At 42.8% G+C, this 15,392-nt stretch overlaps 1 protein-coding gene across 1 annotated transcript in view; it reads left to right on the top strand.

Annotated features, from left to right (window-relative positions):
• Positions 1–4,434: 4,434 nt before the first annotated feature.
• Positions 4,435–15,392, top strand: part of scfd1 (sec1 family domain containing 1) — a 177,147-nt gene continuing 166,189 nt past the window's right edge. Inside the window, exons 1-3 of the mRNA XM_028821277.2 lie at positions 4,435–4,545; positions 8,010–8,080; positions 10,521–10,609. Of these exons, the coding sequence (XP_028677110.1) occupies positions 4,512–4,545; positions 8,010–8,080; positions 10,521–10,609 (194 nt within the window). The 5' untranslated portion in view covers positions 4,435–4,511. The remainder of the gene's footprint in view (positions 4,546–8,009; positions 8,081–10,520; positions 10,610–15,392) is intronic.

The following is a 15,392-nucleotide window of genomic DNA, read 5'->3' as shown; positions in this document are numbered from 1 at the left end:
TGTCCATGGCCATTAAATCTTTTACTAAAGTAAATGCTTGTTGTTGCTAATGAAATACATTTTTGTATGCATCTGGTGTGTGTGTTTAGTACTTAAATAAGAATAAATGCCAATGTTCTTGTGGAAAGAGTAAGTGTATCCCCTCCATTGATCACCACCTCAAGTTAGAACTGTTGTTAGAAGATCACAACAGAGGAGCTCGGCTGGCCATGTCTTTGGGAATCTAATGAAGACATTTCTTTTGGTTTCACGTGTGCGTTTTCACAGGGTCAAGATCAAACGAGAGGATTTCCAACTACTGCCCACGTGTCCATGGCAGGCTGCCCTATCAAATTTATCTGGAGAGCAGAGCAAAAGAAGCTGAAAGGCATCTCTGAGAAGAGCAGAATTTCACCACAGACCCTCCAGGCAGCTCTGACCACAGCTGATATCCAAAGTGCCCGCGTCTGTGATTAGAAAGCGGCCTCACAAATGATCTACATGGGTGGAGTGCCCAGAGAACACCAACAGAACATGCGGGCAAGACTACAGCTTGACCACAAACGCCTTGGCAAAGACCAGGGACCACAGGTATAAATTCTTGCTTAGATTCCTGAATATAATTTTGCTTATTTTAGAATGGTAAATGTGGCCATTTATAAACCCACATGTACCCCAAGTCCTTTACAGACCTCTGATCATCCTCACGCTGTGTGATAAGAGGGGACCACCCCATCAATCCGCTAATTTAAAAAATTCCAGTGAATCCCCTGGAAATTAGTGGTGGAGGAGAGAATGAAGCCAAAACTGAGTGCCCGTTATCAACAATGCTGACACACAAACACTGAGGGCTTTTAGCCAATGACTTTTTGGTAAAGATGTGTCATTCTGGTGTATTTAATTTATTGAAATTCTGTAAAAAGCAGATTTTTATTGTACTGTACTTTTTAAAATTCAACAACATACTCCAATGGGGAGTTTGGGGAAATTATCATTAAACTCCATCTTGAAATAAAAAGAGCAATAAGCCCCAAACAACATAAAAAGCTAAGAAGGCAGTGACTATAAAAGGCAATCCCAAAAGTGACCAAAGTCCCAATATAAAGTGTAAAAATAGTCCAAAACAAATCACAAATCCAAGAAACTCCCAACACTACTGCGGAGGAGGTTAGGAGCAGGCGCTGATACAGCACATTACCAAACCAACTCAGGACCCCAGGTTAGCACCACAAGCACATTTAATGAATGGTAAGGGACTGCATTACCCATCACCCTTTAGCGGGCTGGGAGTGGCCACGCAACACTGATTGATGGGCAGGTGGCTCCGCCTCTTGGAGAACCGCCCACAAAAGGCAGGGAACTTAGGCATTTAAATGAACAGTACACAAATATTTTTAAACATTAACAAAAACAATACATTAAAATAGAAAGTAAATGAAAAGAGCATTATTAACAGCAATAACATTACAAAATAATTCAAACTGAAAAATTTAAAAATACGAGGATAAAAAAAAAGCAAAAACATATGCCAGGGAAGGAATCCTTGCCAAAACAGAACAACTGCACATTACTGTGGTTGAATTAAGATTATTTTCCACATAGAGGGGTATAAAATACTATTACAGGCAGCATTTACTTAAATTCATTGTTTTGTAACCTGCATTCTTATTATTATGTCTACTGTGTATTAGATTTCTCTGTTCTGTAAGCTGAGGAGATGTCACCTTATCTGTATGTTTCTTTGGAGAAAACTGAACACGTTAGATCTGAGGTCTCCAGTCCTGGGGCGCTACGGTAGCTGCAGGTTTTCATTCAAATCCTTTTCTAAGAGGAGGTTTGTGGATGTGGTGAGAGAGGACATGCAGGTGACAGAACAAGATGACGAGGACAGGAAGATATGGGACAAAATGCTCTGCGCTGGTAGCCCGAAGGTTGCCGGTTCGAATCCCTGTCACTGCCAAAAAGGCCACTGCTCTGCTGGGCCCTTGAGCAAGGCCCTTAACCTGTGATTGCTCCAGGGGCGCTGTACAATGGCTGACCCTGCACTCTGACCCCAAGGGGTATGCGAAAACTACCAAATTCCTAATACAAGAAATTGTATAAGGCGAAATAAAGAACAAAAAAAAAAAAATGATCCGCTGTGACGACCCCTAATGGGAGCAGCCGAACAAAGAAGATACTTTGGTATTTTAGTGAGAATCTGCACAAGCAAATAGAAAAAGTGTCCTTATCACGAGAAAAATAGTACCGGGAATATGCAATAAAGCGATTATTTCCAGATCCCTTTTGTTGTCACAAATGCTGTACATTGGCTGACCCCCAAAAGTCATGTGAGAAAACAACTTTCCCCCCCATGATTAACAAAGTATATTAAATATATGTATGTGCACCACAAACACGGAAGGTGCAGATCAATATTCAATGCCTGTCGTCTGACATAATTGGTAAGGTTTCAAGTTTTTACTCCATGCCCCAAAGACTACAATGTAATGCGCCAGTGCAGGCAAGATATAAGTTACATTTATTGAGTGCCTTTCACAAACTCAAGGTCACTTTACATACAGAGTAAAAAAATAAAATTACACAGATGACAAAAGTTTGTAGAAGAGGAAAGTTTTCAGTTGAGATTTAAAAGTCCAGAAAGAGGAACAAACTCTGAGAGACAGAGGAAGAGTTCCAGAGTTGAGGGGCCATAACACTGAAGGACCTGCCTGGCAGGGTGGAGAGCCTGGTGTGTGAGACCGTAAGGAGACAACTGCTCGAGGACCTGAGTGAGGTAGAGGGGGGCAAAGGCTATGTAGGGCTTTCAAGGTGAGGAGCAGAATCTTGAATTTAATCCCAGTGAAGCTGGGAGATGTGAGCAAAACGCTTTGTGTGGCTGCAGAGTTCTGAATGTCCTGGAGCTTCGGTATAGATTTTGCAGGGAGGCCAATGAAGAGGGAATTACAGTAATGAAACAATGAAGCAGAGTTTGAGCATCAGACAAGGACAGAGGTGGGCAATGTTACAGATGATGAAGGAAATTTTGGAACAAGACCTAAGGTGTACCTCAAAGTTAAGTGATGAATCAATAGATCGATATTTTACGTTTATAGAAATTAATTTAACTTTAGAAACCAATTGTGTGTGCCAAATGTATACATATTTGCGAAGAAAGAACTTTGACTTGGAAAATACCAAACTTATCCTTTAAAGAAACTGGTCTGAGTGGACCTGGTTGGAGTTTGAGGTCCTGACTTAGCTGGTCAGCTGTTGGCTCACTTCGCCTCTCATTTCTGGAGCAGTTCAGAGGACTGAATCTTCTAAAACAAGTCAAGTAAACCAAGGGGAAAAGAAAATAAGTAGCAGAAACTGGCCAGTGATAAAGACAACGGTTATTAGAATGAAAGCCTGCAGCCACAGCAACACGGCAGGACCAGAGCTAGAGACCCTGCATTTGTTATCCATCCATCATCCAATCTGCTATATCCTAACTACAGGGTCTCGGGGGGGTCTGCTGGAGCCAATCCCAGCCAATACAGGGCGCAAGGCAGGAAACAAACCCCGGCCAGGGCGCCAGCCCACCGGAGCCATTTGTTATTTGTCTCCTAATTGTAGCTCATACTTTGCAGGGTGGCGTAACGCTCTGAGCTTCAAATCCTGACGTTGTAGCTTATAATTCCACTACTGAAACCGCTTGACCCTGAGCAAGTCACTTCACCTGCATGTACTCGAATCGGCAAAACTAATGAAGGGTAACTAATCGTATCCCAAGTGTTGTAAGTCACCTAGGCTGAAGGAGCCCGCTTAATAAATAATTGCAAAGTACAGCGCTTCCTGCGGCTATTAATAATAAAACGTCTACACACAATACACCGTGTTCACTGGTTACATATGCCGACATGGCCACAAATTAATACAAACTTGACAATCGGTTGAGAAAAATAAACGTTAAAGCCGATTTTAACACAAGAACGCAGCAGGCATCCACGTATCATTTCATAAGCGGATCTACACGACTGTTGCGGTGGACGCATTGACCCGGCGCCGCTAATGGGAACCGCGGGCAATTCGGCGTTTGTGGCTCCCACAGCTACCAAGTTATACAAAAAAATGCTCAATGAAGAACGGTACGGCAGTGGTGGGATGTGATGCACCTTTAAACCGGTGGTTATTTACGTCTGCGTTTTGGTCCGCTTGATTTTCGATCCCCCCATTAGTCGCGCTGACAATGACCGTGGATGTCAAACGTTTGTCCTGACATACGGAATTGGCTGCTGTCCTGGCCCAGAAGAGCTCCGTATTAGTACTCCGAAACTTAAAACACGAGTGGGAACTACTAGGTGGTCGTATATCAAAAAGGATCCCCCCAAAAAACTCAAACACTGCGTTGACCCACACGAGCGACTCCACCCATCCACGCTGAGCAAATCATTAAATGGCAGACGAGCGCGCTCCCTAAACAGTGGCCACGCGCCGCATCACGTGACACCACACGGACGCCCGTCGCCACGTCATCCCGCGCTACGTCACTCGACTGCCCCGACACGGCAATGATGGCGGCGTCCATCAGAGAAAAACAGACAGGTAGGCTTGAAATGCTTTTCTGATCAGCTGTTCGCGCCGACGTCGTGGTTTCTGAGGGGCGGCGGACACGAGGTGGACGAGCGGATGGTGTCAGGGTGTGGACGTCCACTTGAAATGTGACGGTTTCGTTTCTAGCCGGTATTGCCTGTAGCGTTTGTATGGATTTACATTCAGAACCCCCAGGAGATGTTAAGAGGGTCGGTGCTCTTCACCTGTCAGAAAAAGTTAAAAGTTTAAAAAGGAACAAGAAAACCAGAAGGGCGTTGCGTTGTGTTGTGTTGTGTTGTGTTGTGCAGTGCATTAACAACAGGAGATCCCCTTCTGACAGCTTTCAGTTTTCTGCTTCCACTTGTCTGTAGAGACCGGCTGCTGTTTAAGAATGCCGGGACAGGGGGCTTTACGCTGGAGTTTTGCCTTTTTGTTCCTTTGTCTTGCCAGTTTTACTGCTTCGAATATTAAAGGCAGGTATCTAACATCTGTTCGGGACTTGTACAAAATACGCCCTGCAATAGAAAGTGTCATTACAAGACCCTCAGCCATTCCGCTGTCACTTTTTGAGGATCATTTTAATTTCAATGACAGAGACGAAGTCCTTTCAAGATAACGTACCGTGCAAACAAAAGTGCGGAAGATGCTCTGCTGGTTATCTTCCATCAGGGGTCCTCAAACTCCCCAGCTACCCGTGGCTGCAGGTTTTCATTCTAACCCTTTTTCTTAATTAGTGACGTGTTTTTGAATTCATTTTAATTGACTTGCTCTTGAAGACTCAGACCCCTAATTAAAAGCCAAACAATAATGAGATACAAAATGAGCCAAAACAGGACCAGCAAACTACATCCAACATAAAATAAAGAAAGATGAAGGTCTCAGGAATGCCGATCTGCTCAGGTCCACAAAACATTTGAACAGAAAAGAGAAAAGTCAACAATTTCAGAAGTGTCTGCCATTGCACGATGAGAGCAGCACCAAGCCATGGAATTAAAGAACGGGTTTAAAAAGCTCCAGCAGATTACTAAGCATGCGGACTCGTGTAGATGATCTGGCAAGTGTGTGTCAGAGGACAATGCTAAAGAAAGTGAAATAATCTCAACTGACGACAGACCTCCATTACACAGAGAACTTCATTAAATCGCTCTAGAAATTCCTTTCTTCCTAGTCCATACGACTTTTTAATAAGGAATATCGGAGATAATGATTAAGGTTTGATATGCATCCTGTGACAATTAGTGTGTAAATATACATTATCAAACTGCCTTACCTTAACCTGTCTTGTCTCTCTTTGTTTTAGTTGATTTCTTTCTGTCTTGATATTAGATGCAACTGAGAAGACAAATTTCATGTTTTCTTGTGCAAACAGGACAAAATAAAGCAACCTTGAATTGACAACACAAATCGGCTCCTAATTAAGCAACTGGTTGGAGTGAAATTGGTTGGTCCCTAATTAAGAAAAGGGTTAGAATGAAAACCTGCAGCCACTGTAGAGTTTGAGAACTCCATCTAACATCATGTCTGCTCTTTTCTTGATAAGCCTCGCCTGTGTTTCTATGTTAGAAGACTATTTCTGGATTTTTTCTTCAGCCTGAGAAACTGAACGCTTATGAATGTTAAACCCATTTGTTACATTATGGAATTTCAGACTTGCTTTTCTGTCATTCTCCGTCTAAGTGCAGGACCCTTTTTCAAATTCATGGGTACCTGTAGGTCGTCTTCTGTCTCCATTACAATTCATCCTGCACACAAGTGACCGGAGGTAGAACAACAACAACCCCATCTCCGTAATCAAGTGGGCTGAGGACACCAGGCTGGTAGGACACATATCTGCTGGAGAAATGTGACGGACAATAGGAGGCCATTCTGTCCATCAAGCCCGTTTGTTAGTATTACTTCAAACCAACTGGACTGTTTAGTAGATAGATACTTTATTAATCCCAAGGGGAAATTCACAAATAGTAAATTGGTGCAGTAAGAACTGAATGTCAAAATGAAATGCTGTTTGAGTTTAAGAGGCAGGGTTCACGTGAAAGAATTAGATGATGATGCTGGTCACGTGGACATCTGGCCTTCCCTCCATCAATGTAAGGACTTCATGGTGCCCTGATCAGGTGGTCACCACAGAGAAACCGGAAAAAGAACAGCAGAGAAAGAAGGGATTTGTACGGATTATGGAGCCATGATAGAAATGATAAATCAAAGCATAGTCAGAACATTGGGGTTACACTAAAAGGAAGCTCTGAGAAAGCCATGTTACAATATTCAGAATATTCTGATTCAGAAGTTGGCCTGCAGGAAGAGCTGCTGAAAAGAGTTTCTACATTTAAATATCGAGGTTCAGTGGTCGCCCAATATGGAAAATTAGATGCAGAGATAACCCCCAGGGTGCAGTGTGGATGAAACAAAGGTATCGGGAGTCTTGTGTGATCAAAGAAGTAAGGCGAAGGTCTACAGTATGGGCACTGAGACACAGTCGGTAAAGGGAGGTTCGATGTGGCAGAAATGAGAAGGGTGGTGGCATGGATTTGTGGAGCTACAAAGAAGGTGAGAATAAGAAATGAGACAGAGGGGAGAAGATATGTAAGAAAGTGCAGGAAAGTAAGTGGAAGTGGTATGGACATGTGGTGAGGAAAGAAAAGAAATGTGTGGGCAAAAGAGTGATGGGAATGGGGAAGAGAAACGTGGATGGATAAAGTAAAAGATCTGAAGGAGGAAGGGTCTGACTGGAGAGGAGGTGCAGGACCAGACTGTTTGGCAAAGGTTGATCAGACACATCGACCCCACATGGACCTGTAATAAAGAGGAAGAAGAAGAACAACTAATTATTGTAAATAGCAATAGAACAGACACACTGTAAATAGTAATCTTAATTGGAATTTGAACTTACTCTAAATGCAGTCATCACTTATTTCTCCTCCATAAACTGCCTACATCAGCATTCAAGCCACCGGCACCACACAGCAGGCCATCCACCTGAAGCTACGCATGTTTGGACTCGGCCAGTCTAGGAAGTGCTTGGGTCGCTGCTGAAAGAGTTATTAATGACGCCACCAGGGGGCGCTTACCCTGTGCTCTGTGTGTAGATCCCCATGCCCCAGTGCAGCGACCAGGACACTGCACTGAACAAAATGGAGCCGTCTTTCAGATGTGATGTAAAACCGAGGCCCTGACACTCTGTGGTCATTAAAGATCTCTGGGCCTGTGTCGTAAAGCGTGGGTTTATCATGATGTCCTGGCTGAATTGCGCATCACGCCTTGGCCATTCTTGTCTCTAACTGCCCAACTCTCTGACCTCTTCACCACCTAAGAGCTAGTGTGTAATTATGAATTCTTAAAATTCATATTCTTATTATAAAAATTCATGACAAAAATCCCTTTATTGCAACTTCTTAACCAAAATCAATAGTTGTACAGTCCATATGAGAAACTAAATGAATGAGTAACATTTTATTTTTATTTTTTATTTTTTGCAGCCGCATTGAAGCGAATGCTTAATTTTAATTCTCCTCTGATGAAAAACAACGCAGCAGAGCCAGTATGGAAGGTTAGTAAAAGTGCCTTAACAAAGCACAGTAAAGTAAAATTATAAAATAAATAAAAGTGGGGTCATGTTTTAGGTAAGTACACATGACTTGAGCGTTTGTCTGGACCCGTAACATTAAGGCAAGAATGGGAAACAGTAGGAAACCTTAAAGGACCCTTACAGGACATTCTGTAATGTACCAATCTGATGTGTGTGGGTTGCCAGGCCTATCTTAGCAGCAGCGTCGGGTACAAAGCAAGACGCAGTTTTGAGTTTGGCATGCATGTATAACCACGCTGAGGCAGGGGTAACTTTAAAATTGCCAGTTAACGTGCCATGAAATGTGGCAAGAAAACTAGAGTACCAGGGAGGGAAACCCAAAGTAGCCACAGAGAGAACATGCAGACTCTACACAGACAATAACCAGGCATGGGATTGATACCCACCGAGCAGGATATTTGAGGCAGTAGCACACACTTAGTAAACCACTTACGTAAAGAAAAATGTGACTGAAATGACCGTAGTAATTTTAGGGCAAGTAACCTAATTAATTTACATGAGAGGAAATTAATAGCAGTAAGGGGTTTTAATACTCGGGCATCATGGGAATTAGCTTTGAACTAACATGTCTCAAGTCAAGGAAGGCTATGCTTATCTACAGAACACACTAGTGAGGCCTCACCTGGAGTACTGTGTGCAGTTTTGGTCTCCATATCACAAAATAGACAGAGTGGCACTAGAGGAGGTCCAGAGGAGAGCGACTAGACTGATACAGGACTGAGAGTTTGGGCCAAGAGGAGAGACTGAAGTTGAACCCCTTTAGTTTAAACAAATGGCAATTCAGAAGTGACATGATTGAATTGCTTAATGTCATGCAGGGGGTTACTACAGGGGGTCCCAAGTGTTGCTTTAAAGTAAATCAGACTCGGGTGGACACTTGTGAAGAATAGATTTCACAGAAATGTTAAATTTCCAACGGTGTCCCCTTTTTAAGGGTAAATTTTGCACAAACATTAGGAAGTTTTTCTTCAGACAGAGAATCATAGACACTTGTAGTAAGCGATTAAGTAGTCTGGTAAATTGTAAGACTTTAAGGACCTTCAGAAGTCGACTTGATGTCACGTCAGAGATGTTAGGTGAACAGCATTTGTTAGCTTTCTTGGGCTAAGTGGCATGTTCTCATCACAATTCTTTTGTATTTTCCAAATGTTAACTAAATAAACGTTAATGAGCATCATGATTGAATGACCTGTCATTGCACTGTATGCTGCATTTGTGACAGTTGATGCCCAGTCCCTCAGAGCATTCTGATTGGTCAGTTTATCTGTGGTGTGATCGGTCAGAGCATCCTAGGTGACGTGACGAAAGAAGAAATGTGAGTGTGAGACGCAGGAGGAGTAAAGGCGCATGCTGAGAGAGTCGCCGTCATAGACGGAAAGTATGAAACTGTACAAGAGGAGAGAAAAGCGCCTCCGAAATAATGACGGTCCGAGAAGCAGGCTTTACGGGAACAACGGTGAAGAGACGTTCACACACACAAATACAGAGGAAAAGTGCTGAAGGTACACATAGGGCAAAAGAATGCAAATATTTTAAAAATTATTCTGTTACCTGTCTGCAGAGAGAGTGTCGACCTCATCACTGAGAGGTTTACTTACCTCGGCAGTGACATTCATGTGACTCTGGTGACTCTTCCTATGAAGTCAGTAGATGGATTGGGAGAGCATGGGGTGTCATGAGGTCACTGGAAAAGGGTGTGTGGCGCTCCCGATATCAGCAAAAGGACGAAGGTCCAAGTCTTTAGAGTCCTGGTGCTTCCAGTTTGTGAGACATGGACGCTATCCAGTGACCTGAGACGAAGACTGGACTCCTTCATGTGTGCCTCTCCGGAGAATCCTTGGGCACTGCTGGTTTGACTTTGTGTTGCTCACGGAGTCCCGAATGAGGCACATGACCTGCATTGTGAGGGAGCGTCAGTTACGGCACTACGGCCATGTGGCGCCATTACCTGATGGTGATGCGGCTCATTGCTGACAACCTAAGTGACTGGACCAGGCCAAGGGGTGGCCCACGTAACTCCTGGCTGTGGCAGATAGAGGGTCATTTCCGAAGGGTGGGACTGGACCGTGTGTCTGCCAACCAGGATCCCAAGCTGTTTTGTTGTGTGGTGGGTGCGACAACATGCTGTACCAGTGCCTGCTCCCCGACTTGACTTGACTAGTTACGTGTCTTCAACAGGTACAGTGGCTAGTTGTTGATAAATTAGCAAGGAGTGCCATCTGTCTGTGAATAACTACAGTAGACTATGACCAAAATGCAGTACAATTAACTCACAACTTGTGGCTGGATCAGCGGCCTCTTACTGTGTTGCATGTGAAACTCTAAAATGCTGATTTGTCTTACGTTAAATCTGCTATTCAAATATTTTGTAATCTTATTCTGCCTTTTTTATTTATTTCAGGTTCTTATTTATGACCGATTTGGACAAGATATTATTTCTCCTTTGCTGGCTGTCAAGGAACTAAGGGACATGGGCATAACTTTGCACTTGTAAGTATTGTAATGATTAATTTAAAGGCATACGTAAATGTCTTTATAGTTTTATAAAAATATAGTATATACTAAAATACCAACAGGTAGACAGTTATGATTATAAAAAAGAACTTGGAGTTTGTTTACTGTTATAATCAGCAACTGACTAAGAGAGTCAGGTAAATAACAATCTGCACCCATTGTGGTCTTCACGTACACAACTTAGCCCTTCACTGATCTCTACATATAAAAGGCAAGGCCCTCATTGACTCCTCACTGACTCTCCTACTTTCCACATAGGTGGGAAGCTGAAATTTCGCATGCTTATTCCTTGCAGTGTACTTACAAAAGTTAGCTATGTTTCATGTCCTATTGCAATACCCGGGGGGGGGGGACGGGTGTACCCCCTAAACTGTATACAGTGGAACCTCGGTTTGTGAGCATAATTCGTTCCGGAAACGTGCTCGCAGTCCAAAGCACTCGTATATCAAAGTGAATTTCCCCATAAGAAACAATGGAAACTCAGAAGATTTGTTCCTCAACCCAAAACTATTCATATAAAAATGATTAATACAAAATATAAAGTAAAAATACATAAAACAAATTAACCTGCACTTTATCTTTGAAAAGAATCATGGCTGGTGTGAGTCAGTTTCTAAACTCTTGTGGGATTCCACCCAACGGGACAACACGCAGAAGAGCGTCCCAAAGCAATCGCAGTCTCCCAGCGCTGTAGCAGTTCGCCGTAAAAGCGAATCTGAAAAGATTGCGGACATGCTGTAAGCGCCTGCCGTCAATGGGTGATACAAGTAACATCACAAATGCGCAGGGTATAGTATTACTTGGCCACGGCCCTGCCTGACTGCTGTGTCTGTGTATAGGAGAGCGGCAGATCTCACTACAATTAATAACCGCGCTGTTGCTGTTTCAAGGTGAATAAAGCTGGTGTTGCTAAAGTACTCAGCTTCGTGTTTTGGGGTGCAAGATGTCACGGCACACACACACACACCGTCACAATGCTGTAGTAAACAGTATACGCTCGTATGGATGTTGACTATATGAGTAAGGCACACCGACTCAGATGGAGAATAGGAGACGATTGCCCACAATCCCGCAGCGAGAGAGAGAAGAACCATCAGTTCAGTTGTGATCACATGACGCTCAGCAGACAAAGCGTATACATACTACTCATATTGCAAGACCTCGCTTGTTTATCAAGTCAAAATTTATTAAAAATTTTAGCTCATCTTGCAAAACACTTGTAAACCAAGTTACTTGCAAACCAAGGTTCCACTGTATATAGGTAGGAGAAACCCCTCCTCACTATTTCTGCAACTTCCAATATACGTAGGAAGCCCAAATTTCCCATTCTCATCCTTTACACTGTCTTACATACGTTAAGTAGGTTTCATTTCGCGCCATGCCCCATAACGAACTTTCGAAAATAACGTCTTCTTCTTGGCAGTTCTCACCATTATGTCATAAGGAACTTTCGGAACTGACCTCTCCTTTTGGCGGTTTCATTCCTTATTTCCATTAACAGACCATTTATTTCACGGCAGAGACGTACAAGGGCCGCCCCTGGTCCCCCTTCCTTTTTCCACACGGCCGCTGTCCACACGCCAACCATGTGTGTGCATGAAGCTCAGGAAATATTACATCTAGAGATCGTTAATTATAGTGGAGACATAATTTTCTCAATTTGCCAAAAACGTGAAGGATGTGACATACTCGCTTTTTCCATGGTTGGTGAGTATTCTTCACAACCGTAAGCCTCCATGGCTGCCATGGCATCTGAGCCTCACCACAGAATGTGCCAAATTAATCTCTATGTATTTAAAATCCAACATCTGTTTGTATGTCTGTCCACTTTTCATGGGAGAACTACTTCATGGATTTAGATTGGGTTTTTTTCTATATTTTACTTGAACTTTCCAGTTGATTTTGTGACTTCTCTCATCGCGCCCAGTATCAGAGTTTGCTTACGGTACTGATTTATTTGCACAAATCCAGGAGAGACCCAGCAGGCCGAACGGAGGAGGGCAGGGCCTTCCTCACTCGTGCGCCACCAGCCTCGGGGTGCACCTTACATTCATTTAGCTAGCGAATGAGGGAACTACTTAACGGATTTAGATCAGCCTTTCTTCTAGAATTTGCTTGAACGTTCCGGTTGATTTTGCGACTTCTCTCTTCGCGCTAAGAGAGTCTGTGGGCCGAGGGGAGGGGGAAGCATGACATCAAGACTTGGGAGCCGGGCAGGACCCTCCTCACTGTCCTGTTTCACTTCAGTGTGGGCGAAGCCACAGGGGACAGCTAGTATATATATATATATATATATATATATATATATATATATATATACAGTGGAACCTCTAGATACGAGTTTAATTCGTTCCAGCACTGAGCTTGTATAGCGAATTTCTCGTATCTAGAACAAACTTCCCCATTGAAAATAATGGAAATCCAGTTAATCCGTTCCGCACCCCAAATATATTAACATAAAAATCAATTTTCCTAACAAATAACACTGATAAATTATATATACTGTAGTCTACCTTTAATAAATAACACTGGTAAATAATATAACTGATTATTAAAAGAATCAAAACAGGTGTCCAAAGTGCAGTAGAGCATTCAATAAATGTTTAAATAAATAATCCTTAAAACAGTTGTGAAGTGGAGGTTTAAAATACACAAGAATAACAATCCTTTAACACGAGGTTAAAACGTCAAAAGGATGCAGTCTTTAAAAAACGGACGACAATCCCCGGTGCTTCTTCTCTGTTAGCGTCTCACCTGCGGGCTCTGCAACAGGCGAGACACTCTTAATGCAGCTGACCTTCTCTACACCGTCCTGCTTCAGCTGTTTGGCTCGCCTGTTCAGCTACCCTTCGAGCCTGCTCTCCTGCCTGCCTGCCTGCGCGCGCGCTCTCTCTCTCTCTCTCTCTCTCTCTCTCTCTCTCTCTCTCTCTCTCCTTTTACTTCTTCTCCCCCTTAACCGGCTCGCGCTTCTCTATATATGCGGGGAGGACATGGCAGCTGCAGCCCATCAGCCACAGGAACAATCATGGATGTGGGCAGTTTCCCACCTGTGCACTTAAGTGAGAAACGCAGACACCGCAGATCGCGGCTCGCAACTGCTACCACGCCCCCTCGCTAAGCTGAGAGCTATACCCACAGCCTGGCTCGTGGCTCGTTACGCGAGCCAATGCTCGCATTTAGATCAGAAATTTTCACTCATACTTTCCTCGTATTTTGAATTTCTCGTATACAGAGGTGATTGTATCTCGAGGTTCCACTGTGTATATATATATATATATATATATATATATATATGTATATATATATATATATGTATATATATGTATATATATATATATATATATATATATATATAAAATCCAATGTCTGTCTGTCTGTCTGCCTTTCACGAGTGAACTACTTCACGGATTTAGATCGGGCTGTATTCTAGAATTTGCTTGAACATTGCGGTTGATTTTGCGACTCTCTCATTGTGCTATGAATTATAGTTTGCTTGCAGGAGCGATATATTTGCGCTAATTCAAGACACAGGCTGCAGGGAAAGGCGTGATGTCAGAAGACGCTCTACCTCTCGCCACATGTTGGAGCGCACCTCGCCTCCGCTTAGCTAGTGGTACCTTTTTGTTTATTGATTTTTAAAGTTTGTCCTGTTTCACTACTACGCAGGTGGAGCTGCAGGGGACAGCTAGTTGATTATAATCGGAAAATGCAAAGGCTTTTTTGGATTTGGGGCAATGTTATAATTCTGCTATAATTTGCATGTTTTTTTTTTTTTTTGTACAAATCCATTCTTTACACTTTCTAATTATTGATTGCAGCTTTTATCTATTATTTATTAGTGCCACTTTTCTAAGAGATACTCCTATCTGACCCCACCTGTCTAAGTCAGCAATTAATTACACCCAAAACTGAGCAGAGGTATCCCACTCAAATCCCGAATGGTCTGAGTGGCTACAGGTTTTTGCTTCTGCCATTTTCCTAAGTAGTAACCAGTTGCTGGTGCTGACAAAACACTTCTTTTGCCAATTTAATTGATCTGACGTTTAATATTCAGAATCATTGTTTCCTTTTTGCCTAAGCAGCAAACATACGTTAAAGAGCTGCAAGTAGCAACCAGCTAACTCAACCGTTTCAAACTCCGTTCCTGTTGAGCTACTATTTCCAGACTAACCAAATTCTTAATTATTAGACTGTTTTTGCTGTTAATGAAACTTGCTGTTTAATTCTGGGCATTGTATGACGGTATGCGTCTTCCAGAACCCTACAGTGGAAAAAGCTGGTTAAAAAAAAAAAAAGAGACGGAAGGCTGTATAATTAAAAAGATGTACAGTACCAGTCAAAACGTTTTACATCACCTCAGTTGTTATGGAAATGCATGCAGTTTAATGTCTTAATGTTTCATGAAATCAAATAAACAATGGCAAATTAAAAAAATATGTCAAGGAATTATTAAGTGTGCAAAATTTCAATCAGATTTTTGATTCATCCAAGTAGCCTGCACCTTTTGCTGATACGACAGCTAAACTGTGGTAAGCCTTTTGATTCAGAATGCCAGTCACTCTGTGCCAGTCACCCACTCAGCCTCCAGCAAAAGAACCTGAGACCATCACACTTTCTCCTCCATGTCTGACAGTTGGTGTCACACACTGAGGGACCACACTGTCACCAACTGGATGGCGTACAAACACCTTGCATGATGAACCGAAGATTTCAAATTTGAATTCGTTGGCCCATAAAATGCAGGAGTCCACAGCCGGCA

The sequence above is a fragment of the Erpetoichthys calabaricus genome, chromosome 16 (genome assembly GCF_900747795.2).
Source record: "Erpetoichthys calabaricus chromosome 16, fErpCal1.3, whole genome shotgun sequence".
Classification (NCBI taxonomy): domain Eukaryota; kingdom Metazoa; phylum Chordata; class Cladistia; order Polypteriformes; family Polypteridae; genus Erpetoichthys; species Erpetoichthys calabaricus.
The sequence above is the reverse complement of the archived record's forward strand: the minus strand, read 5'-3'. Positions and strand labels throughout refer to the sequence as shown.